Genomic DNA, 27,642 nt, shown 5'->3' on the forward strand with positions numbered 1-27,642 from the left:
TTTGTCTTACTTTGGTTATAAGTTGGGTATTTTTCAAATATTTATTTCACAATTGTATTTGTAGTTTTTATGAATTATAATCATAGCTTGTCCATACTTAGGTATTGGGATCTCAGTGATTTTCTCACTGACCTTTGTGATACAACTCTGAGCAATTTTGTCATGAACTATTTAGTCTGTGTAATAGACTACCTTCTAGAGCTTTATGAAATTAAATAGAAAAAAGTAATGCCAGCTTTCACTTTCTACTCAGTTAGACATATGATCCAGAAACTTTGATTTTCCACTTAAATTCTCAGTCATATTTAAGCCAAATCTTGTGCCTTTACCACATAGCTATTTCAGCCAAAGTCGAACTTTAGGCCTTTTCAAACTTTCTTCTCCTTAGCTATGTAGTCTCCTACTAAATTACTTGTTCGTTTGATCCTTATCTCATTATAGTCTCCCCGTAAACTACTGCAGAGAGATATATTTAAACCTGAAATTGAAATTAAACCTTTGATAATGGAAAACATATTAAGTAGAACTCCGGAAATGGTGGGGGGTTTTTAAGTTGTTATTTTCAATGTTTTGGCAGCACAGAAAAAATTGTGCTGTGTTAAAAACAATTCACACTTTGTACCTGGGCCTAGGTCTATACATAACACCACAGAGAGCACTATTGGTGCCTAAATAATTTGGCATCAGTACAAAAACTCTTAGGCTGAATCATAGTTTTAACTGGGCCTATTTTCATGTATTTCTGTCTGTAATAAATTGGGAAATTTCCTAGAATTAAAACCTTTTTTTCATCTAATTGTACCTTCTTCCTTACCCGTGTCCTGCCCAATGTTGATGTTCTCAACAAATAAAGAACAAAAGTGTCATCTGCACTGTGTCTAGGCAAGCTTGAGGAAGTTTGGGCCCTTCCAGCTGTGACCACATTGGTTCGGCTTTCAGCAGTGTTCAGACTGCTCCCTGCTCTGCTGACTCAAACTTTCCTCTTTTTTTTTTCTCCTTAACAAAGAGACTGTAGAAATTTAACTTCTAAATAACTCCTTCCAAGAGATCCTACTCATATATTCATTCATTCACTCAATCATCCAATGAATACATGTGAGACAATTACTATCTACGTGGTACTGCTTGTCCATGCCTTCATCTTGTTTTTTAGAGAATTAGAGAAAACATACTGTTGGACACCTCTATTAAAGAATGCACAACTTCTTAGTAAAGAGTCAGCTAAAAATAATCACCCTCTTTTTGCTTTGATTCATTAGTTTACCTAATGAGTCGAAAAATATATTTTCAGAAAGAGGTCTTATTTTGAAAAGAACAAAGATTAAATGACCAGAATCAATAAAGCAAGTAGAGGCTGATGCAAGAGGAGAGATGAAGGAAGCCTGACTGATGGGGCATTTATCTGGGGCTCAAAATCTGATTCAAGGTAATTGTACAGGAAAGCTGAAATTATTTAATTCAATATTTAAATATATTCAATTTTTCTCTCATAAAGAGACACACTCAGGGGTATTCGCATATACTACGTATTTTTTACCAACTGCTGAGAACATTTCAGATATTTTGTTAAGATTACGTTGGCCTCTATAGTAAGAGTTTCTTCAAGAGTGAGTACAACTATAGTGATCAGAATATGAGCACATCGGGCCATTTTTGTTTTTGAAGTTTGACTTTTACTAATTTGGGAAATCAGTAATAGTGAAAATCAGTAATTTTTAAAATTACTGTTTGAAAATGACTAATATTAATAGAAAAAATAAAATTGCCATAGTAAGTTGTAGAAAGATGTTCTCAAATCATATCTTTGGTTCTTAGTGTTTGTTGTAATGTTAGCATCATTCCGTGGTTGCCTCTCTCCTCTGCCTTGACCTTCAAACAGGAAAATTTAGAAGGCAGACATTAAACAAATAGTATCAATGTTTGCAATGGTCTCAAGTTTTCTGTGTAAGGTATTTCCTCAGTGACATTAGCTAGACTTTATTATGAAAAATCGAGGGTGGTACAGTTTAGTACAAAGATGATATTTATAAGACATATCTCAGAGCTAGCCTTACAAAAAGCAATAGCTGATAGTTCTCATCCGGTAAATTCATTCAGCATCTAGAATAGGTCTAGCAAATTTTTCAAATATCATATATTATGAGAAAAAATGGCAATGGGTATTGATATTATTATGAGAGTCACTGATATTCTTGAAATAACAAGAAATTTGACTACTGGATGGCCACCCTCTTGTCACCATCCTCTCTCTTCTGTCAATCATCTGTAAATCTACTTCTCAGATGGACTTTCCCTGGCAGGCAAGAAGACTGAGTCCTCAGGAAAATGGAATTAATTGGTAGGTGTATTGTAGTTAGGTAAGATGTTGTATTCTCCTCTCTAATGGTGACAAAGCAATTAATTGATGATTGTTCCTTAAGAAATGACATAATGATGCCAAGAAGCCTTCAATTTACATTAATAGATTCTTTCAGTTGACAGTAGAAGACAGAAAGAATTGAATATGCCAACAATGATCCCCTCTTCATGCAATTCCACTTCACAAAACAGTGTTATTTGTACATCCAGATGTTTAAGTTCATTTGATGTCTTATTTAAAAGGCTTTATCTTTTTCCTTTCATTTTTTGAGGAAGCTAAAATTATGACAATTATTTCATAAAAATAAATGGTTGCCAAGTTTCTAAACATGTTTATTTTATTATAACACCTTTAAGACCACTATGTTTGAATTTCAGTGATAACGTTATAAATTATTTATTCTGCCTAAAAAAATGATAAAGAAAATTACAATTTCAGCTGGGAAAAAAATGACAAAGACAAGCATGTCTTGATTTGTTATGCTGTATTTTTATTTTTAGTGCCTCGATGTTAAAAAGAAAAAAATAATTGCTTTTTTTTTCATTCCAGCGGTTTACCTCTGCAAGAGAACAATGCAGAACAAAGCAAGGCTGGAGCTAGCAGACTATGAAGCCGTAAGTACTAAGGACTTTCTGGCAAAGAAAGTTGTAAAATGAACAGGAATAAGTCCCATGGTCATTTGTGGATGCTCTGTTAACTTTCTGCATTCATTAGTTTAAGAATCAGATTTCCAAGGGATCAGGCAGCATAATGACTTAATAAATCTCTGACTTGCTCACTTTCTTGCATCATTTCACTGAGGACAGTGAAATCCTAAATACATAGACTCAGAGTAGAAGGAGGAAGGATAGCCTATTTGCAGAAATTAACTTTAGTGAAAAAACTTTAGATATATACTTACATATAATGAAGATATACATACAAACAGAGAATTAAAGAGCATTTATACTGGGAAAATGGTTTTTGTAAAGCTTTCAGGTTGGTCACCATTAGCAAATAAAATTAACTTGATGTCATTAGGTCAGATAATTGCTATGTTGTGATTTACTGATTGTGAGACCATGTGTAGACATGGGTAGTAGGCTGCCAAGGGTTTATATTATTGTTAAGAATTGGATAGACTGAATTGGTAGTAGAACATATTACTTTCCAGTTCCTCAGTAAGTGGGCACAGAAAAATCCAATGGAGTAGTCTTGAGCACTTTTTTATACAAGATAATTCTAGTATTTTAGATTTTTAGTTGTGTTCTCTAAAGTCAGTTATTCATAAAAATTAATATTTGTAATAGATTTCCCTGTTTTCTTGATGAGTATTAATATGAAGATTACTGTAATCAGTGAGCATGACTTATTCAGAACCAGAGCACACTTATGACCTGAGAAATTCTATACCTGTTTTCTTAATAAATCTTATGGTAGGAAGTAGTGGATATGAACACTACACCAGCATGTTTTTACTTGTGGTATGTTTTTTAGGAGAGCCTGGCCAGGCTGCAGAGAGCATTTGCCCGGAAGTGGGAGTTCATTTTTATGCAAGCCGAAGCACAAGCAAAGTGAGTCCTTGTGAGTTTTTTCAAAGATTTATTCAAGTCATGGCCTTTTGTTCAGAGAGGCACTACAATTAACCCTACTTATTATTCTTTGTCACAATGTTGACAGAGTGGACAAGAAGAGAGACAAGATTGAAAGGAAGATCCTTGATAGCCAAGAGAGGGCGTTCTGGGATGTACACCGACCTGTGGTAAGCCAATGGGCCAACATGGTCTCAAATTCATAGTCTCAGCCTTTAAAAAGTGAGTAATGTCCTGAGAAACTGAGGTAAGAATGTGTTAATCACATCGTTCTTCCCAAAGTTCCAGTGAATTATGAAAAATCACCACTTTCATGTACGAGGACCAGAGTTCCATACTATAATATTTAATGTAAAAAACTATGCATTTTCCACCATGACATCACTTGCTTACTCACTCTCGGCGTTTGAGTGTTTACTTTCATACACTTGAAAGAAAAAAAGAATACAACAAAGCAGTTTCGCTTGGCTTATGATTTACATTTTTCTGGATTTATAATAAAACTATAAGCCAAAATGTCCCTTCCCTAATTTTTCTTTCTAGAAAACTAATAATAACCTACGTTGTATGTCAGCTTTCAGGAACAAACATTTTAGATGGCTCGGACTCAAATCGGCTTGTACTTTTAATGATGTAACCGATCATTGGATCTACATACAATAACTTAGCTGTTTTTCCTTCCACAATAATGTTAAACTAGATGTCTTAGAGTAACAAATAACAAATGTCCTTGACTAATACCAGAAAACTTTGTGTAAGGCATTGAATAATGTTTATGAGCATTCATAAGAAAGTATGTCTAATTTCATTTTTTTTTTCTGTTTTGACACTGGGCCTTTGTCTTCTATATATTCTTCTATACAGACAAGGCATTAGAGAATAATATTTGCATAAGTATTATTAGAATAAATAATAGGTTCATCAGACAAATCGAGATTGTTGAGAATATCTTAAAATTGTCTTCTCAGCTACCTTCAGGTCCTGACCAAAATATATCTGTCTTCCAAAAGTTTTTTTGTATACACTGCATTTCAGTTTCAGATAGCAATGCAATTGTTAAAACTTTTGAGTTTTTTCTCTTTTGAATTTGCAAAAGATTAGAATTGAGGTTTAACTGGCTTTTCTGCTCAAAATTTAGGTTGAGTTTTACTGCAAACAGTGAAAAAGAATTATGAAGCCATATGCTTGAATATTGCAAGGATATGAAGCAGGACTTTTGCTTGTTTGTTTTTTATTTTATTTTATTTTATTAGTTTAAAGTATACAGTACCTTGATTAGGCATTTATATGGTTTATAAAATGATCCCTCTAATTGCTCTTTCTCTCCTCTGGCTCTCTACTTAGCCATTGCATTAATGCTGACTGCATTCCTTATGTTGTGCTTCTCATCCCTGTGACCAACTATCAACTACTAATTTGTACTTCTTTAACCCTTCACCCCAATCTCCCAGCCCCCTCAACTTTACTCCCCTCTAACCATCACCAGATTGTCCTCTATATTTGTGAGTCTGTTTTTGATTAATCTTAAAAAATCTATAGAAACTGATCGATACATTGTCCCGCGTTTATCCTCTCCATGCCCCTGAGCCTCTGGTGGCCCATCTCTAGCATCCTTTAGCTATGACGGCCTGCATTCTGGCAACCCAAGAAGACTCACTCCATGCCAGCTCCCGTGCACTGCCCACATCCATTTCATAGCAAACACGCATGCTCTCATAGTATGCAACTTAACGTTGTTGATAGATTCTGAGACTTTAAGATAAACGATGTATAACAAAGCCAATTCTGCCGGAGCCTAATTGATATAAATGAGAGAGTTAAGTTCATAGGGCATCTCATCAATAATATAATAAAACAACCTTGAGTGAAACGTTATTTGAAGACCTGTTGTAAATCGACCTCACCTCAACACACTTCCCTGCTCCATTGCCTGACTTACTCAGCCAATCCCTTGCTCTCTAGCTGTGCCCTGCTGCAGGTAGAACCTGTTCACAGTTGTGTTTTGTTCTAACCACTGATAGTCAAGCTCCTGTCCTCTGTGTCTCTTCGCAGCAAGGAACACATATGAGTGCTCTCCAAGGGGTCCTCTCCTGTACTCCTCACTAAGCTCCTTACTGAAAAGTCATGTCAAGCAGCACTTGGAGACAGAAACCACTCTACAGCCATCAGCTCCATCCCCTGATTCAACCATAGATGACTATGAGGGGTTTTCTATCACATGAAATGAACATATTACATAATACTTGGTCATCACTTATTCTCTAGAGGAAAAAAAATTGAGCTTCAGTGCCTCCGAGGATCTACCTTCAATGAATTATTTTTCTTACAGCTTCGCGTTGCATTGGCCTTTTAAAGGAAAACTAACATTTCGAAGTGGTCCCAAGAATGTGTAAAGTGCTGACACTTGTCTAAATCAGGCAATGGAGCAGGGAAGTGTGTTGAGGTGAGATCAATTTGCAACAGGTCTTCAATTTACAACTGGTCTATAGACCATGGTAGCCACAGGGTGCTGCTTTGTTTCTTGTTTTCAGAGTTCTATGTCCTTAGTGAGGGTTAATTTACAAAGATGATGCTGGCAGGAACATTAGCAGCAGGACACTCTTAGAAGAGCTTTCGATGGTTGTTTTCAAAGAAAACACACAGAAGCTGTATTTATATTTATTCATTGGCTGTAATATTAACTAAGTGATGATAAAAAGAGCTTTGTACGATAACTATTCATAAAAAAAAAGTGATATAGAAACAGTATGTGACAGTTTCTGAGGATGGCTACACTTTTGCACTTATATCTAGAAATCAGTTCTGCAGCTATTGTAGTGAATTCTAAATCAATATATTTAGAGCTGAAATCTTGTATCCCATAGTCAAAGTTTTAACAGCTAATTCTATCACTGAGTTTCAGCCTATTCTGACTGTGACAGTAACGAAAGACTCTTTCTACCCTGTGGTAGTCATATTATAAAATTTAAATGTTTTCCAAACAGGGTCATTGAAGCCAAATTTTACTTACCGACACCAAGTTATTTTTATCTGAGCAACCTAGAATCCTAGAATATGTATAGGCAAATATCAGACAAAATCTCTGACAGTCCAGAGGTTTAACTGGGGTGTGTGGGGGTTACCACTGCACATCACACATCACAAATAAGTTTGTCAGTGTATGGCAGACTATTCAGTTGTCATCGTGTTGGCCAATGACCAGTGACCGAAGGCAATGGGGAGAGCTATGTCAGAGCAGGAAGTACATGGACTTTGGAGTCGGGTAGACATGAGAACATAACTTACTAAGCCCATCTTGGAAAATTATTTACCTTTTCTGAGTCTTAGAAACCTCATTTATAAGGTAGAAATATACGTACCTTGCAATGTTGATATAAATATTAAATGAGATCATATTAAAGACAGCTAGAAAAGCACTGGACATATGGAAGACAAATGTTCAACTTCCTTTGTCAGGAGACGCAGAGAGGAAAATGAAAAAGGATAGCACAAGCAAACTGAACAACAGATCGAGCAAATGTAATGCCTGCATTGTCAGTTTCACCAATGTCTACCCATCTAGCAGAACACAATCAAGGAGAATCAGAACCTTCCTTTGTAGTTCCTAGGTCACAACCAAAATGACTCTGAGACCATTCTCCCAGCAGTCTCCCTGCTCCTTCAGCCTCATCATTCATTTGCATATACATTACATGACAGGAGCTGACCTTGACTCAACACCGAGGTTGTCATTATGGTGTTGACTCATCTTGCCTTCCATAACAGGCATATTTCCCTCACTACTGGGCCATGTGGCCGCTGCTCACCGACAGCAGTTACTGATGTTGAGGCAGCTAATCTGTGAGCTCTCTCTCTTGGTATCTAGCTTTATTTTTGAATTCTTTATTTTTCCTACACTGTTATTTTTATTTAGGCCTTTATTCTGAAACTTAGAGTCTGTTTCCTAGATTTAGGAAATACAAGAATTACACCAACATGGCCTTCCTCAGTGTACCTAGAACTTCCACTGTACCTAGAACAAGTCTGTTTGTGTGAACTCTCCTTTTCAAAGAAATTATTTCCTACCCACCTTTGGAACTTTCGAACTGTATAGGGTATAGCCTTTGTCTCCAACACTTTTATTTAAGCATGTCATTACTTGAGCCATCTGCTAATGCAACAACTAATCACTATTTTCTTCAAAAAAAACCATATCTAACTTCATAAAACAGAGCAAACCTCAGCATGCCACCCTTCCTACAATATGGAACATCATGTAACAATACCATTAATTCTGTACCCATATGTGCCATGCATTGTTCTAAGGTCAAGCACAAAAAGTTGATTATAACATAGTACTTGATTCCTAAAATTCGCTTCCAGGGAAAGCATTTTATGACATACTCACTAACTTAATAAGATAGGTATGACTGCACCATTTGTTTTCTTGGGCAAAATGCAGATGCTCATGGCATTTACATGACTTTCCCATATAAACACAGCTAGTAGTGACAGAGCCAGGCATAGAACCAGCATAACTCCTAATGTACAGCTTAACTCACAAGGGAAGGGAAGCTCCAGTCAAATGAAACACTCATAGCAAAAGTGAGATCCTAACTTTACTAATCTATCCTGCCAAAAAAAAAAAAGGGGAATAAATCATTAGATAGCAATATTCCACATATGATATAGCTATGTTTAGAGTGTCTTATTATAGGTACATTTTTCTTGTGTATTTTACTCATAATTTTTTAATATTCTTCTTTAATTTATTTTGCCATTTTCAAAAGCCCAACATTCTTGGCATCTTTCAGACATCGTGGGCCACATGTTCCTTATGTAGGAGAACCCAACACCCCAGTCAAGGATGGTTACACAATATGCACAATAAAGGGCAAGTTTCAACAGTGTCACCCTAATAAGTACTATTTCTTATGCTTAGCATAATCCTGTGCAATTTACATGCTTTTTATTTCAAGAAGGATCTAAAATTTTTATAAAGGTATAAATATATATCTAGTTTATATCTAGTAAAAATATATCTAGTTTACATAAATCATTAGTACATGAAAGAAATCAGAGAGTGTACCATTATTTTTATTTTAGCTTTAAAGAAGACTATAAAAATATGAAATAACCACTAAAAGCTTAAAAGTCTAAAAATTTATATTCCCATTAAAATAAGTTCTCTATTCAAATTTCACAAATTTGTAACACAATGTAATTGAAAGGATTTTAAGTAATAATTGTATTTTCTTGGACTGATTTAGTTTCATCAATATATAAATTATTTTTGTTTTTAAAATTTAGTAATGGAGTTATCATAACAGTATTATTTATTGAATTTTTAAATTTTATTTTGTCTTGTACAATCCCACAATTAAATCTTTCAAAAAAAATGTAACAGAGAACAGTTCATCCTTACTATACTTTTATTTATTTAAGTAAAGGTGATCTGCTATATTACATTTTGTTCCATTTGCTTTGATTTGATCTGGTCTGACTTCTGGCATTTATTTAATCAAAAATAGGTTGAAACTCATTAGCCAGAAATGTAGTATAAAAAAAAGAAAATCTCAAAAAGTAACTGAGAATTTTTATAGTATATTTTAAGATTTTACTGTGAAATTTATATTAAATGAATTTATACTTAGCAATGTAGAAAATATATGTAATATGATTTTTACTTTTTAAAAATCATGAGGTCACTTAAAACTGTATAATCATTCTGTTGCACATAATACCTTTATGAAATAAATTCAACTTCTCTAAACATGTTCATGTTTACTCTAGGAAGAAAAGGTGGTAACACTGACAAAGTTTCTTTAGTTGTCCAGGACTCCAGACAGAATTGCCAAAAAATAACTCTTCAAGAAAGTAGTGGAAGAAATACACTAAATAATAGTAGATGTCAAAAATAACTTGGGATTAAGGTTGATTTGTGTATTTAATGTTTCAATATTTTTATGAAGCCTCTTCAAGGGCTAATGAATTAATTAGCCTTGTATTAATGTAAAATTAATTTTGCCAACTAGTTAAATTAAAGTAAAATTTGTGCTTGTCACAGTGCTAAAGGGACTCAATTTTGGAGTTTGTGCCCAGTTCTAAAAATCATACTTTATTTTTTAAATGTGGCTGAACTTAAGAGGGACAAAGTCTTAAACAAGAACAACAACAAAAAAATAATTATGAAATTATTAAAGAGATTAGTGACCCTAAAGATAAGAGGACCCTTGAATATGTATCTTCATATTTTGGAACTGTTATTAGTTTGAGTTGAAATGAGGCTTATTTTTATATCCCATGTTGGGTTCTATAAAACCAATGTGAAAATAACTAAAAAATAAAATCTTAATATTAAAATCTTCTAATACTCAGAACTATCTTAAGATCATTAAGTCAGGTATAGACTGGAAATCATTAGCCAGAAATATGATGGGGGAAAAATAGTCATTGGATAAAGAATAAGATTAGTAATTTTTAGAGGCCCTTCCAACACTAAAGCAACAAGAATTAGATTAACTTCTTTATTTCCCAAGCTGTTTAGTTTAAAGTTGATGCATGCAAACATTTGCACAAATACTTCATGAATAAAAATACTTAAGTGGAGAAGTAGAAATTTACCTCATTAGAATATTCAAAATAAAAGTTATAATCCTTGAATTCTTCCTGATTTAAAGTCAAGCAAATCCTAAATATAAAATAGAAAAATTAGTTATAATTTACTTTTACTTTCACATAAAATGTTGTATTATCTTAGCATTTTAAAAATTATTTTCTAGCTTTATTGAGAAATAATCGATGTAACAAGATTTACAACAATAATGATTTGATATATGTATATATTGTGAAGCGATTTCCACATTTACTTAACATCCTTCATTTCCCATAGTTACAGTTTTTTTCTTATAATGACAACTTTTAAGATCTACTTCCTTAGCAACTTTCAAATATACGGTACAATGGTACAATGTCATTAACTAGAGTCACCAGGCTGCACATCACACCCCCAGGACTCATCTTATAATTGAGAGTTTATACTTTTAGACCACCTTCATCTAGTTTGCCTACCATCAACCCCTGCCTCCTGCCAATCTGTTCTCTGTTTCTATGAGTTTGGCTCTTTTAGCTTCAACGTATAAGTAAAATCACACAATATTTGTCTTTCTCTGTCTGACTTATTTCACTTAGCATAATACCTTCAGGTTACAAGTTTATCTATGGTGTCACAAATAGAAAGGTTTCCTTTTTATGGCCTAATATATTTATATTCATATATATATTTATGATTTATGAATATATATCTATCATGTTTTCTTTATTCATTCATCTGTTGGTGAGCACTTAGGTTCTTTCCAGACACTCTGGATATTTCCCTGTCTTAGCTATTGTAAATAATGCTGCAAATAAGCATGTGAATACAGATATTCTTTGAGATAGTGATTTTATTATTTTTGACTATATGCCTAGATATGGAATTGCATATGACAGTTCTATTTTTAATATCTTGAGGAACTCCACACTGTTTTACATAGTGGCTGCATCAATTTACAATCTCACAACCAGTGTACATGAGTCCCCTTTTATCCACATTCTCACAATCATTTGTTCTCTTTTTATATTTTTGATAGTAGCCACTCTAACAGGTATAATGTAATATTTCATTCTGGTTTTTATTTGCATTTCTCTGATAATTAATTATGTTAAGCATAATTAATTATGCTTTTCATGAACTTACTGGCTATTTGAATATTTTCTTGTCTATGCAGAGCCTCTGCCCACTTTTTAATCAGATTATTTGCTGTGGTTTTGTCTGTGGTTTTCGTTTTTGTTTTTGTGTTATATTATTATTATTATTATTATTATTATTATTATTATTATTGTTACTATGGAGTATATGTATTGGATAGTAACCTCATTGAATAAATGGTTTGCAAATATCTTCTCCTATTCTGTAGGTTGCCTTTTATTTTGTTGATTTTTTTTAATAGAGCTTTTTAGTTTGATGTAGTCCCATTTGTTTGTTTTTGCTTTTTTTACTTGTGTTTTAGATGTCATATCCAAAAAATTGTTGCCAATGTTAATGTCAGGAACATTTTCCCTATGTTTTATTCTACAAGTTTTATGGTTTTAGATCTTAGTTTTAAGCTTGTAATCCATTTTGAGTTAATTATTACAAATAGTAAAAGATAGAGGTCTAGTTTTATTTTTTTTACATGTGAACATCTGATTTTCCTAACATCATTCATTGAAGACAGTCTTTTCTCCACTGACTATTCTTGGCTCCCTTGTCACGTATCAGTTGACCACATATGTGTGAGTTTATTTCTGGGCTCTTGATTCTCCTAGTCTATGTGTTGGTTTTTCTGCTAATATCATACTGTTTTGATTGCCATAGCTTTGAACTATATTTTGAAATTGGGAAGTAGGATATCTCCAGCTTTGTTCTTTCTCGGGATTGCTTTGGCTATTTGGAGCTTTTTGTGGTTCCATACAAATTTTAGCATAGTTTTTTTTTTTCTGTAAAAAATGGTCTGAGAATATTATAGACATTGCTTTGAATCTGTAAATGACTTTGGGTAGAATGTACTATATACTATATGAATTCTTCCAATGCATTAACATAGAATATCTTTCCATTTGAATTTTCAAATTTTTTCTCAACGTCTTATAGTTTTCAATATATAGATCTTTTCCCTCCTTGATTAAATTTATTCCTAAACATTTTATTGTTTTCAATGCTGTTGTAAATGAGATTTTTTATTTTTTTCAGATAATTTTTTGTTTACATATAGAAACACTACTGATTTTTGTATGTTGATTTTACATTCTGCTACTTTATTGAATATGTTGATCTAACAGTTTTTTGATAGGGCCTTTAGGATTTTCTGTATATAAAATCATTTCACCTGCAAACAGATAATTTTGTCTTCCTTTCCAATTTGGATGACTTTTATTTTTTTTCTTGCCTAATTTCTGTGCCTAGGACTTCCAGGTATATATTAGCATTTAATAGCATTAACTTTAGAGCACTTGTCTTAATATTTGTCAGACCATGAATCTCTGAAGAGCAGAAAGTCTGTCTTTAAATTCCCTATCCTGTGTCATTTTGTAAGATACAACTTGAAGCAAAATTTTGAATCTGAGCAATTGAGAAATTGTGAAAATAAGGAATTTGCGAAGAATTTCCCTAAAAACTGGTTGCAGATTTGGAGTAGTGAGTTTGTTTTAGGGCATGCTTAGTGTGACTTGATATCCCAGTAGAGAAAGGTCATGTCAAGAGTTGTAGATGTGGGACCCAAGTTTCAGGGATGTTTGAGGCTATTAACTTAATTTGAAATTCATTAGGTTAAAAGTGACAGTTGAAGCCCTAAGGCAGGATCAGTTTGTCAGAGGAAAGCATGGGAGTCAGAGAGGATTGGTTATCCATTTGAAAAGTCTGTTATCTTTTTTCTTCCTTAATATAGTTCATAACTCCAGAAAAATTTATACTCCCTATACAATATTTTTTGTTTCCAAAAAATTCAGTATGGAGTAGTCTGGTAAAGCAAGTGTATGTGTGTGTATGTGTGTAAAATTCATTAAATGTCAAGTTCAATAGTATCTGAAGAGGTGGTAGATTTGAATAAGACATTTTAAAAGTTCCACAAGATTCCAACTGCTAAAATCTATTTGATTAGATCTAACTGACCTTGACTAAGCCCAGTAGTAGAAAGGAGTGATGAGGTTCTTAAAATAAAATCATCATGAAAGTAAAACTCGCCATGAAGTTTAGTGGACTAGCCCTTCAAAATAGAATAGCTCTGATCCAAGGAGTAAAGGGCAACCAAATTGCTCCCCACAGTTCCACTGTGGATCCAGTTTGTATTCTTTGTACAGTCATTGTGTTTATTTTGTTTTGTTTTTCAGCTTTATTAAGGTATAATTACAAATAAAATTATAAGATATTTAAAGTATATAACATGATGATTTGATATACAAATACATTGTGAAAGAATTCCCATCACCCAATTAACATTGACTTCGATAGTTAATCCAAAATGCTGTGATGTAGGAAACCTAAGCTAATTTAATTCTCAGCACATTTAGATGTGTGCACTGAAAGTAGAGTTGGCCCTAATCTTACCTTGAAGCACTAGGGTTATAGTTTGAACATTGAGGGAACATTATTGTACCACAAACTATAAAACACAAGACCGCAATTATAATATTCCTACAGATACACTGTGAGAGGCACTGACTTGGTACATTTTTGCTGGGAAAGATGGGAACCTGGGATAAGGTTGAGGCACAGGTATTTTTAAAACTTTTATAAGTTATCGATTTATATTAATTTGTTATTTTCACTAATTTGTTATATTCATGATTTTTTAAAATTTACTCCAGATATTTATTTATCACACACAAAAAACCTCGATTCAGTTTATTTCATGTTTAGGTTCCGAAGGAAGGAAGGAAGGAAGGAAGGAAGGAAGGAAGGAAGGAAGGAAGGAAGGAAGGAAGGAAGGAAGGAGAAAATAAAAACAAAAGAAATAGAAAGAAAAAATAGACAACATTAAAAAAATGTAGACATTAATCCAATTATATCATTAACCACTTTAAAAACCAATGCTCTAAATATACCAAATAAAAGACAGAGCCTATCAGAGTAAATAAAAATAAGACTCAACTGTATATTAAGAAATTCACCTTAAGTATAAAGATATACACTAAAAGAAAAGAGATGAAGAAAGTAAAGAGATTCTAACACTAGTGAAAAGACAGCTGGAGTAGTTATATTAATTTCAGACAAACTCAATTTCAGAGCATAGAAAATTACCAGAGATAAAGAAAAACATTATATAGTGCTAAAGGGATTAATTCCTCATGAAGACGTACAATTCGTAATGTGTTTGCACAGCTGAGCATTAGAGTATCAAAATACAAGACAAAACCGGATAGCACTAAAAGGAAAAATACATCATTATGGTTGAAGATTTCAACACTCCTCATTGACAAGTCCAGCAGGCAGAAAATCACAAAGGACATAATCGAACTGAGTAGCACTATCAATCAACTGGATTTAATTAATGTCATAGACTATTTCTTCCAACAACAGAAGAATACACATTCTCCTCAATTCCCATGGAACCCTTACCAAGAGAGACTATATACTGGACCATAAAACACATGTAAATAAATTTAAAAGAATTTTAAAAGAAATCATGTGAAGTAACTTTCCAGACCACAATGAAATTAAACTAGATATTGGTAACAAAAAGATAAATGAAAAACTGTAAATAGTTAAAGTTAAGCAACATACTTCTAAGTAACATAAATCAAATAAAAAGTCTCAAGAGTAACTTTAAATATTTCAAACTAAATAAAAATACAAATTATAGCTGTGCGTAGAGGGGAAATTTATAGCATTGAAAGTGCATATTTTAAAAACCTAAAATTAATAATCTAAACTTTTAGATTACTAGACTAGAAAATAGACTAATTAAATTAAAAGTAAAGAGAAGAAAAATAATAAAAATTAGATATCAATAAAAGTGAAAACAGAAAACCAGTAGAGAAAAGCAATAACACCAAAAGCTAGCCGTATGAAAAAAATCAAGAAAGTTGATAAACTCTACCCAGATTTAGTTAAAAAAAAAAGAGCCATAAATCACTACTATCAGATATAAAAGAGGGGCCATTGTTACTAATCCCATGGCCATTAAAAAGATAAGAAAGAAATATTCAATTACCATGCTTTTACTTATTCCACAATTTAAAAATATAATTTAAAAAAACGGACTATTCTAAGCCACTCTATGCCCACAAATATTAAAATTTAGAGGATAAACCAATAGGTTTTATTTTATTTTTTACTTTTTCAATTAGAGTCGATATTCAATAATATTTTATATTAGTTTCAGGTGTACATAGTGGTGATACATTTATATAATTTACTAAGTGATGCCCATGATTAGTCTAGTAACCACCTGGTCCTACGTATGCAAAGTTATTATAATATTATTGACTATATTCCCTATGTTGTACTTCACATCCCCATCACTGTTTTATAACTACTAATTTGTACCTCTTTATTCCTTCACCTTCTTCATCCTGCCTCGAAACTTCGCTTCACTCTGGCAATCATCAGTTTGTTCTTTGTATCTGTGAGTTTGTTTCCATTTTGTTTGTTTGTTTCTTTTGTTCCTTAAATTTTACATATGAGTGAAATCATATGGTATTTTGTCTTCCTCTGTCTGACCTATTTCACTCAGCCTAACACTCTCTAGGTCCACCCATGTCTTTGCAAATGGCAAGATTTTATTCTTTTTTATGGCTGAGTAATATTTCATTATATATACATATATATATATACACACACACACCACCTCCTCTTTACCCAATTATCTATTGATGGGCAGTTAAGTTGCTTCCATATCTTGGCTATTGTAAATAGTGCTGCAGTGAATATAAAGTTGCATGTATCTTTTCAAATTAGTGTTTTGGGTTTTTTTTTTTTTTTTTTTTTTTTTTTTTTTGCATAAATACCCAGAAGTAGTATTGCTGGGTCATGAGATAGTTCAGTTTTTAATTTTTGAGGCATCTCCAAACTCTTTCCATAGTGGCTGTACCAATTTGTAATCCTACCGATAGTCCATGAGGGCTCCCTTTTCTTCACATCCTCACCAACCCTTGTATTACGACTTATTAATGATAGCTATTCTGACAGATTTGAGGTAATATCTCATTGTGATTTTAATTTGCATTTCCTTGGTGATTAGTGACATTGAACATACTTTAATATGTATGTTTGCCATCTGTATGTCCTCTTTGGAGAAATATCTATTCAGGTACTTTGTCCATTTTTTAATTGGATTGTTAGTTAGTTAGTTAGTTAGTTAGTTAGTTAGTTAGTTAGTTAGTTAGTTAGTTAGTTTTTGATGTCGAGTTGTATGAGTTTTTTATAAATTTTTGGATATTAACACCTTATCAGACGTATCATTGGCAAATATCTTCTCACACTGAGTAGGTTGTTTATTTTGTTGATGCATTTCTTTGCTGTGCAAAACCTTTTTAGTTTAATGTAGTCCTATTTGTTTATCTTTACTTTTCTTTCCCTTGCACAAAGATATATCAGAAAAAAATATATTACTAAGAGCAATGTCAGAGAGTTACTGCCTATGTTTTCTTCTAGAAGTTTTATGGTTTTGAGTCTTACATTTAAGTCTTTTATCCATCTTGAGTTTTTTTTTGTATATGGTGTAAGAAAGTTGTCCAGTTTTACTGTCCAGTTTTCCCAACACTATTTATTGAACGACCTGTCTTTACCCCATTGTATAGTCTTGCCTCCTTTGTAATAGATTAAATTGCCATATAGGCATGGATTTATTTGGGGCTCTCTATTTTGTTCCATTGTCTATTTTTATGCCAGTACCATGCTGTTTTGATTACTATAGCCTTGTACTACAGTTTAATAACAGGTAGTGCAATACCTACAACTTTTTTTTATTTCTCAAAATTGCCATAGCTATTTAGAATCTTTTATAGTTCAATATAAATTTTAGGACTATTTGTTCTAGTTCTATGAAAAAATACCATTGGTATATTGATAAGGATTGCATTGAATCTATAGAATTTTGGGGGTCATAAAGACATTTTAACGATGATGATTATTTGTCTTCATGAACATGGTATATGTTTCCATTTATTTGTATCTTCTTCAGTTTTTCTTCAATGACTTATAATCTCCTCAGTTCAGGTGTTTCACCTCATTGGTTTAATTTCTTCCTAAGAATTTTTTGATGAAATTGTAAATGAGATTTTCTTAATTTCTCTTTCTGATAGTTTATTATTGGTGTATAAAAATGCAATGGAATCTACAGCCATGCTACCCTGAACAAGCCCCATCCCATCTGATCTTGGAAGCTAAGCAGGGTCAGGCCTGGTTAGTACTTGGATGGGAGACCACCTAGGAAGACCAGGTGCTGTAGGCATAAAAAATAAAAAAAAATAAGAGATTGTAACCGGACAAGGTCCTTGCAATCTGTGAAGTCAACCAAGGGTTGTATCACCTTAAAAAAAAATGCAATGGATTTCTGACTATTAATTCTATATCCTGCTCCTTTGTTGAATTTATTTATCAGTTCTCCAAGGTTTTTGGTGGAATCTTTAGGGTTCTCTCTATATAATGTGTCATCTGCAAGTAATAACAGTTTTACTACTTCATTTCCAACTTGGTTGCCTTTTATTTCTTTTGTTTCTGATTGCTGTGGCGAGGATTTCCAATATTATGTTGAATAAAAGTGATGAAAGTGGACATCCTTGTCTTGATCTTAAGTAAAACACTTTTAGTTTTTCCCCATTGAGTACAAAGTTAGCTCTGGGATGTCATATATGGCCTTTATTATGTTGAGGTATAGTCTCTCTATTCCTACTTTGCTGAAAGTTTTATCATAAATGGATGCCGGATTTTATTAAATGTTTTTTCTGTATCTATGGATGTAAGCATATGATTTTTATCTTTTAGTTTGTTAATGTGATATATCACATTAATTGATTTATAAATATTGAACCACCTTTGCATACCAGGAATAAATCCCACCTAATCATGTTGTATGATCTTTTTAATATATTGCTTAAATAGATTTGTTAATTTTATTGAGTATTTTTGCATTTTTGTTCATCAGGGATATTGGTGTAATTTTCTTCTTCTTCTTCTTTTTTTTTTTGTCATGTCTTTGTCTGGTTATGGGATCAAGATAATAGTGACCTCCTAAAATGCTCTTGGGACGCTTCCCTCCTCTTGAATTTTTTTGGAATAGTTTTAGAAGCATAGGTGTTAATTCTTCTATGAATAATTGGTAAAATTCACCTATGAAGCCATCTAGTTCAGAACTTTTATTTTGGGGAAGTTTTTTTTTTATTACAAATTTGATTTTAGTACTAATTAGTCAGTTCAGATGTCGTTTCTTCTTGACTTAGTCTTGGAAGATTGTATGTTTGTTGAAATTTCTCCATTTTTTCCCAATTGTCCAATTGGTGGCTTGTAATTATGCATAGTATTTCCTATAATCCTTAATATTTCTGTGGAGTCAGTTTTCACTTTTATTTCCTTTCTGATTTTAGCTATTTGAGTTCTCTCTTTTTTCCTTGACGAGTCTGATTAAATGTTATCAATTATGTTTATCTCTTCAAAGGACAAGCTTTTGGTTGTATTGATCTTTTGCATTGTGTTTTTGAGACTCAATTTTATTTATTTCTTCTCTGATCTTTATTATTTCCTTCTTTCTACCCACTTTGGACTTTGTTTGCTTTTCTTTTTATAGTTTCATTATGTGTAAAGTTACATAGTTTATTTGAGGTTTTTCTTGTTTTTTGAGGTAGGCCTGTATTGCTAAGAATTTCCCTCTGAAGACTGCTTTCACACTGTCCCATAAATCTGGGGTTGCTGTGTTTTCATTATTTGCCTCAAGATATCTTTTAATTTCTTTCTTGATTTTATTGTTAACCCATTCATTGTGTAGTACCATGTTATTTAGCCTCTGTGTGTCTGTGTATTTCTTATTTTTTTATTTTTTTTGTAATTGATTTCTAGTTTTATACCATTGTGGTTGGAGAGGACACTTGATACAATTTCAATCTTCTTAACCTTACTGAGACTTGTTTTGTGGCCTAACATGTGTTCTATCTTTGAAAATTATCTACATGTACTTGAAAAGAATGTATATTCTGTTGCAATGGGATGAAACACTCTAAAAGTATCAATTAAATCTATGCAGTTTAGTGTGTGATTTAAGAACACTATTTATTGATTTTCTTTCTAAAAGATTGGTTCATTGGTGTCAATGGGGTGTTAAAATCCCCTACTGTGACTATTGCTGTCAGTTTCTCACTTTATTTCCATCAATATTTGCTTTGTATATTTAAGTGCTCCTATGTTAGATGCATAAATGTTTACTAGGGTTATAACCTCTTGTTGAATTGATCTCTTTATCATTACATGATGTCCTTCTTTCTCTCATAGGCTTTGTTTTAAAGTCTATGTCATCCGATGTAAATATTGCTATGTCAGATTTTTTTTTCATTTCCATTTGCCTGAAATATCTTTTTCCATCCCTTTACTTTCAGTTTGTGTGTCTTTTGATCTGAAGTGCATCCTTTGTTGATGCATTTCTTATCCATTCAGTTGTCCAATGTCTTCTGATTGTAACATTTAATTTATTTACATTTAAAGTGATTCTTAATAAGTACATAGTTACTGCCATTTTATTGTTCATATTTTGTTCCTTTTTTTCTTCTCATTCTTCTTCTTAAAGAAAAGAATTCCCTTCAACATTGCCTGTAATAAATACTAGCTTGGTACTTGTTAATTCCTTTAGCTTTATCCTGGATGAGAAGATCTTTATCTGCCCTTTGATTCTAAATGTTAGCTTTCCTGGGTATAGTAATCTTCATTGTAGGTCCTTGCTTTTCATCACTTTGAATATTTTGTGCCAATGCCTTCTGGCCTGCAATGTTTCTGTTGAGAAAGCAGCTGACGTTGTTATGGGAGCTCCTTTGTAATTAACTAGCTGCCTTTCTCTTTCTACTTTCACGATTCTCTCTTTGTCTTTAAATTTTACCATTTTAATTATGATGCTTCTTGGTATGCACCTCTTTGGGTTTATCTTGTTTGGGACTCTCTACACTCCCTAGGTTTCTATGCTTATAAATGCACAACTGCTTATAAAAGCTTTATTCACAATTATCAAAATTTAAAAGCAACGAAGATGTTCTTTAATAGAAAACTGGCATGTACATACATTGGAATATTTTTAAGCAATGAAAAAAAATGAGTTGTCAAGGCACAAAAATGACATGTAAGAAACTTAAAGGTACGGAGTTAAATGAAAGTAGCCTAGAACTGCTCAAAAATCATCTATTTTTTTTTTTTTAAAAAAGCTTAGCAATTAAAAAAAAGTGAAATGGAGGGCATATCATAGGAGTAATGAGCCCAACAAAATCTCTGACTACAAACATACAAGAGTCATATGGTAATATCAGCAGGTAAAAATAAAATTTATTTACATAACATCAAGTTCATTCTTCTAGAAAATCTGCTGTTTTTTTTTTTATTGTGCTTTTGTGCACTGTATAATCATGACCTTAAAATAGAATATAATGAAGTCTATTAATTGGTGTTCTGTTTTATTCAGTGACCTTGATTTTATTTGCCATATGTTGTGGGTGCATTTTGACACAATAAGAGTGGTAAAAAAAATTTAAAAAAAGGAGTCTCATAAAAATGACTTGCAGATTTTCTTTTTTTATCTCTTGGAAGGATTAAGCTAATGTTTCATAGTAAAAATAACTTTCTTCCTATGAATATTGGGTTAGGAGATCCTGCCAGTGGTTTCTCCTAGATGAGAATAAATACTTTTTCAGAAAACTAGAAAAATTGAAAATTTTGTTTCTTAAGGATTTGTTGTACTACCGTAATGTGTACACCCCATATGTTATTTTGAGGCATGGTCAAAAATTAAGAGTACATCTATAACAACTGAATACAGCACAAGATTTTGTTGCCCCTGTGGAATATATTTTTCTAAATATACAATAAATAGAGAATTGTTTGGCATGAAAAAATGGAAGTAAAAATATTAAATTTCTTTGATTTTCATTAAAAAAATATGTGTTCCTTTACTGATTCATTCACCTAGTGTATTTTTCAACCAACATTTATAGGGGTTTGCTGTACGACAGGCTAAAAACACAAAGTAAATCAAACACTATTCCTGTGAGTGAGAAAGTCTAGTCCAGGGATGAGTGGGATGGAGACTTAACTGGATAACTGTCTTGCAGATATGATATGGGATCTATAATAAAGTGATGATACCGTGCTCTGGGAAGGACAGGAATGCTGGAGTAATTGGTTAGTTATGATTATAATGAGGGAGGAAAAGGACTTTAGGAAACAAAGATCTTTTACTTATTTATGAAAAGCTATCAAATATAGGGAAAATGCGGCTTAAACATGCTGAATGAAATGGTATATATGTCAGTGATTGTAACTTTTAGACTTCCATTCCCCCTATTAAATCCACTCTGTGAAGCTAGTTCTTCTCTAGAACCTGGTCAAAAACCTTTGCAGGCCCATGACTTCTTTGGTCACTCTTTGTTGAAGTGTTCTATAGTCACATTAAATTCCAGACATAGTATTGATTAAATATGCAGTAGCAAGACATAATCAAACTACATACCTAATTTAAAATTGAGGCTTCTTTTTCCCTGGGTTCTACAAGTGACGAAGGAGACAATTGTTGGTTTCTTTTTTTTTCTCATTTAGCCTCTTTACTCCTAATTCTCATCTCACTAATCATGATTTTTGACACATCCAAAGATGGAGTGGAAGGCACTGGAGAAGTTGGGAGCAGCAGTCTTTTCACCTGACCTGACTACTCTGAGGATTTAGTTGTGGTATTCCCCAGGCGTGGCCTATGTGCCTGCCTTTATCTTGTGGGTGCTTTGATAGGCGCTTTACCGCCCACACGCCTTTGTGTTACTTTTCTGAAAAATAATTTAATGCCATGAATAGAAAGTTAAAATCTTTTGCACAAGTAGGGTAACTTATCCAAAGCTATCAAAGAAAGCACAATATTCAATAATAAAAGGTGGTTAAATAGGATATAACCACAAGATAAGATATTATATAACCATTCAAAATAAAAAATTAAAAGAATTTTAAAGATATAGAAAAAAACCATGCTGAAATATAAAATGGAGTTCTCTGCACATAAAGTTACAGGTAATATGATCCAAATTTTGTTCAAAAATATGGGAAATATAGTCAATAACATTGTGATAACTTTGCACAGTGACAGATGGGTAGTAGACTTAGTATAGGGATCATCACATTGTACAGTCTATAAATGTCAAGTCACTATGTTGAACACCTGAAACTAAACATAATATTGTATGTCAACTATACTTTAATAAAAATTTTATATATATATGTATGTATATATATATATTTAAACTATTAGGAGAGAATATGTCAACTGTTGATTATAGTTATTCTAGGATATGTGATATCATGGATAATTTTAATTTTCTACAAAGAATATGTGTTACATTTCTACTCTGAAAAATTATACATTACAAAATATTCTTAGATCTATCTAACTAACCCATAGCATCTGGGCCAAAGGGAGGCAGGTTTCTGCTATGCTTTGAAATAGTACAAACACAACCCGGCAGATGTATGATATCACCTGAAGTACTGCATTTAGGGGATAAAATGTAGAAGTGCTGGCCATCTTTTGAGCAGAGTAAGCAGAATATTGAATGTGGGAGTGAGGAGTGGTGGTAAAATGTGTGATGTTAAGTGAGAGGATCTGAAGAATGAAGTTTAGGGAAGCGAAGCCAGGTGCTACCTTCCACTCACCTGTTTTCAGGTATATAAGCAGCTGTCACAAGAAGTAGAATTATCCTACTTTGTTTAGATACAAAAAAAAGTATATTTATTTTGAATAAAGAATATTTTTATCCTTCTAATTGTCCAGTGTATGGCATCACAGAACAGAGCTCTACTTTCTGAAAAGTCCAGGGTTGTGACATAAGGGTTACCTCTCCGGAGTCATTGCTTGGACCTCCCTCCACATCTAAGATTCAGTGCTTCTCATTAGGAGAAGGTGCAACTGGAGAGTTATTAATAGAAGACTTCAGGCTCAAATTTGAGAGCATAATATTCCAACCAACTTAATGAAAAGAAACAGTACATAATTATTTTTTTCTCAATTTGAATTTTAAATTCAGTGTCTTATAGATTATATATGATAGTAAGCTCACTAGGAGTAAAGGAGCAAGAGAGGAAGAGGAGCTTCAGGTTTAAATTCTTATGATATTATCAACAGTGAAGATTGCTCCTTGATTGTACATTTTCCCCATGACCAAAGTCTATTATTTTGCGTGTGAAATATGTGCTTCTCTTTTAGCCAATGATGTGGTATTTAGTAAGACTAGGGTGTGATTTTCACATATGTAAAAGCAATCATTTAAATTGTCTCTATCTCATTTTTGCGTTAATCTGGACAAAGAAGTTGAATCAGAAAAAATAATACAATTTTCTTATAATTATTTTATGTTGTCCAAACCTATAGAGAATTTTTGTAAAAGTTTATTTGAGCCAAACTGATGACATATACTGAAGGAGCAAGTTCTCGAATGCTCCAGAGAATAACAGTTTTGCAGCTTCTTTTGATAAATTTGAAATTAAGGTGGAAAAGTAAAGATTGCACAAAGGTGAGAGAGAACGAGGAGGGATTTGGATGACAGGATAGTTAAGATTATGTGCTTTCTTGAGTGTGGTTAAGGCTAATTTCTAAAATGTGTTAACCTAGAAGCACAGAAACAATGGACAAGACTTGCATAAGGCAAAGATAAACTTTTTACTAAAAAATTACGTGCCATGACCATCCATCATGACCTGCCCAGTTAGGAACTTAGGATCAGATCACCTTGTTCACTTATTTTCTATATAACCCCTTTTTAAAATCTACAATATTGATAATGTGTTTAATTATCTTGAGGTAAAAAATTCTTCTAAAACAGTCTATATTCCACCACAGTAATTTCTGATAAAATTATTCTTTGATCATAACTTGGATATATTTACCAAAGTAAATAATATTTTCTTCAGGAGATAATGTATTTAGTAGTTGTATTTTTTCCCTGAGAATATCAGGTCTAGAAACCTCTTAAAACATATATCTTATTTATTCATATGATGTCAAACATTTTATCTCTTCATTTTAAAATACTTAAAAATGTGCTAGAAAAATTTATGTGATTGTGTGGTTACCCTCATCCTCCTTCATTAGCGTTTCATATTTCACCACACCAACAAGGATAATTACAGAGGATGGTGCTTATAATCCAGGTGACCTAAAATTGGTCTTTTCCTTCATCAAATCTTAAGTTTCTGAAAAGTCACATTTAAAGCAACATACTGAATGGTTTTTTTACGTGACTTAGAGATGGTGTTATGGGAGAATGCGGTCCCCTTCTCAGTGTGTCATCCCGGTTCATGATGTCTTGAACAAAGAATTTAGCAAGACATTGAAATACAGCAGAAAATAGCTTTATTAGAAGACAGAGTAAAGCAACAGGACACTTTCAGGCGTGGAAGGGGACCAAGCAGGAAGAGAGCAGCTCAAAGGCCCAGTAACAGTGCTTTTGGGGTTTTTATCCCTATTTGCTGTGGGCGGTCACTTTTCTTAGAGGTTTTGTTTTTTTTTTTTTAATTATTTTACCATACGAACTCTGGAACCAATTGTCTAGCATCAGAAAACAAGCTAACACACACACACACACACACACACACACACACACACACACACTTTTTTGGCATTTGAATTGAATTTGTTAAATTTATATTAAATTTGGAGAAATTGACTTTTTTCTGAAGTTGAATCATCCTAACCATTGGTTATTATCTACTTTATTGTCTTTCTGGAGCATCTGAAATTTTTCTCATGCAGCTTTTACACATTTCTTGTTAGGTTTCTTTCTTTTTTTTTTTCTCTTAATCTTGTTATAAACAGAATATTCTATTGTATCTTTAAAAACTATATAATTAAGAAAGTGGAAATTAACTGGTATTTTATACAGGTACAATTTTTAAACACTTTGGACTTACTACACCTTTTCAATCCTAAAAATTATTAAGTGTCTCAAAGTTTTTGTTTATATGAGTTTTATCTATTGTTATTCTTTAGTTTCTGAAACTCAGTTTCCAATGTGTGGATGGGGTTTCCCACGCAACAGGAAGCACAACCAGCAACTCAGTTCTGACACTGTCTACCCAGAGATTCCACCGGTTAAGGGGACAGTCTTTAACTCCCCTTGAACCCCCTCTGACCCACTTTATATGCCAGTGCAAGCCTAGGTTGTTATCTGTAACATGGACTAACTATAAACCAGAAGTTCCTAAAATGCCCTCTTCGGGTGCCATCAGTTGGCTAGAGTGTCTCACAGAACTCAGAGAATCATTTTACTTACTAGATTACCAGTTTATTATAAAAGGATATAACTCAAATACAGCCAGATGGAAGATACGTGGGAAGGGGTGCAGAATGTCATGCCCTCTCCAGACTCTCCAAATTTCTAGCTCCCTGAACCTAGTTCTTTTGAGTTTTTAAGGAGCCTTTGTATAGAGGCACGATTGATTAAACCACTGGCCATTGATAATGAATTCGACTTCCAGCCCCTCTCTCCTGCCCGAATGTCAGGGGTGGGACTGAAAGTTCCAACTCTCTAAATCACAGAGTTGCTACTCCTGGCACGCAGTCCCCATCCACGGATGGGGTCCAAAGGGCACCTCATTAATAAAACAAAAGACACCTTCAGTACTGTTGATACTTAGGAAATTCAGTTTTAGGAGCTCTGCCAAAAATGGGGATGCAGACCAAATATGTATTTCTTAACATAAATCACAATATCATAAATATTTAGCAAATTAAAAATTTAAACTTAGGAATTTTAAAAATATTTATTTGTTGATTGATTTAAAATAACAATAAGAAGCCAATTGCATAATTAATTAATTTGTACAATTGTAATGAAAAATTGGCACATTTTAACTATCAAAGGAAAATTAGTGAAAGAAGTGGCACTATTTTACACTTTTGCAAATCAGTTTTGTTAACCTAAAAATAAAAAGCTGAAATGAGAGGCAATACATTTACTTGGAATTACAAATTACATTTAGGAGAGCACAGATTGAAGCAGAAACCCAAATAATGTCCTAATTACAGGGTGAAGGCAAGGGCTTTTTATGAAAAAAGGAAGACGACAATTTACATGAATGGAAGAAAGGGAGTTCTCCTGGTGCTGACGGGCTGGGTTCCTCTTTAGCTATGCATGGCTGCTGACCGATTCTGCTTTCTGGGAGAACTCATAATCATTAGTTCTTGTGGTCAGAATGTCTGATTTTCTGTTAGCTTTACAAACAGTTGTTTGGAAGACAGTTTGGTGTGGCCCAGTCTAAAGGTCGTTTTGTCTATTTCAAACTTTTCAAAGGTTCAAAGAGCAAGACCTGTAGCCTTTTGTCTGGAACTGTGCTGCGGCTTCATTTTAAAATGGCTTCACTTATGTCAACTATTTACACTTCAGTCTTTAGCTTCGAAGAACATTGCTGCATTCATTCTCATGTCCACTTCTCCCATCAATCCATTTCTACACCACACGCCACATAACCTGTGAGAAATTACTGTACACTCTTAAGCAAATGATGGTGAAAAAGACATAATATCGTGGTATTTTTATTGAAATAGTTTGATCTTGCAGAACCCTTGAAAGAGAATTGCTGGTATAGGGTGTTGATTTTTGTTTTGTTTTGTTTTGTTTTTTAAGTAGGAATAATTGATGAATTTTTTCTAGAGCTCTTCATTCTTTTTCTCCTTATATCTATTAATAATATGTGAGTTTAATTAATGGATTTCCTAATATCTAGTAATCCTTGAAATCCCAGAATACACTCAACTTGTTCATGATGTGTTTTATTAATGTGAGATTGGATTTTGTGTGTTTTTATTTATTTAGGATTTTGACATGAACATTTAAAAGTGAGATTGGCTAATATTAGATTTCCTTTTGATTTCTGTAATAAAATCTTTACTGTAAAGAGTGGCAATGGTATTAATGTTGGCATACATTTCCACAATTCAGAAAAGCCTCATAAAGAATTACATTATTTCTCTGACGTAGACCTCTATG

General features: G+C 33.0%; 1 protein-coding gene and 1 pseudogene across 12 annotated transcripts in view; both read left to right on the plus strand.

The window, feature by feature from the left end:
* Nucleotides 1-27,642, plus strand: part of RGS7 (regulator of G protein signaling 7) — a 557,275-nt gene that overhangs the window by 399,898 nt on the left and 129,735 nt on the right. For all 12 annotated transcript variants that reach the window (XM_036235632.1, XM_016166718.2, XM_036235631.1 and 9 more), the window contains 3 exons: nt 2,909-2,973; nt 3,836-3,912; nt 4,019-4,100. In XM_036235632.1, the coding sequence (XP_036091525.1) occupies nt 2,909-2,973; nt 3,836-3,912; nt 4,019-4,100 (224 nt within the window). The remainder of the gene's footprint in view (nt 1-2,908; nt 2,974-3,835; nt 3,913-4,018; nt 4,101-27,642) is intronic.
* LOC118613494 lies at nt 17,764-17,882 on the plus strand (annotated as a pseudogene).

Source organism: Rousettus aegyptiacus, unplaced genomic scaffold, assembly GCF_014176215.1.
Source record: "Rousettus aegyptiacus isolate mRouAeg1 unplaced genomic scaffold, mRouAeg1.p scaffold_m13_p_18, whole genome shotgun sequence".
NCBI lineage: Eukaryota > Metazoa > Chordata > Mammalia > Chiroptera > Pteropodidae > Rousettus > Rousettus aegyptiacus.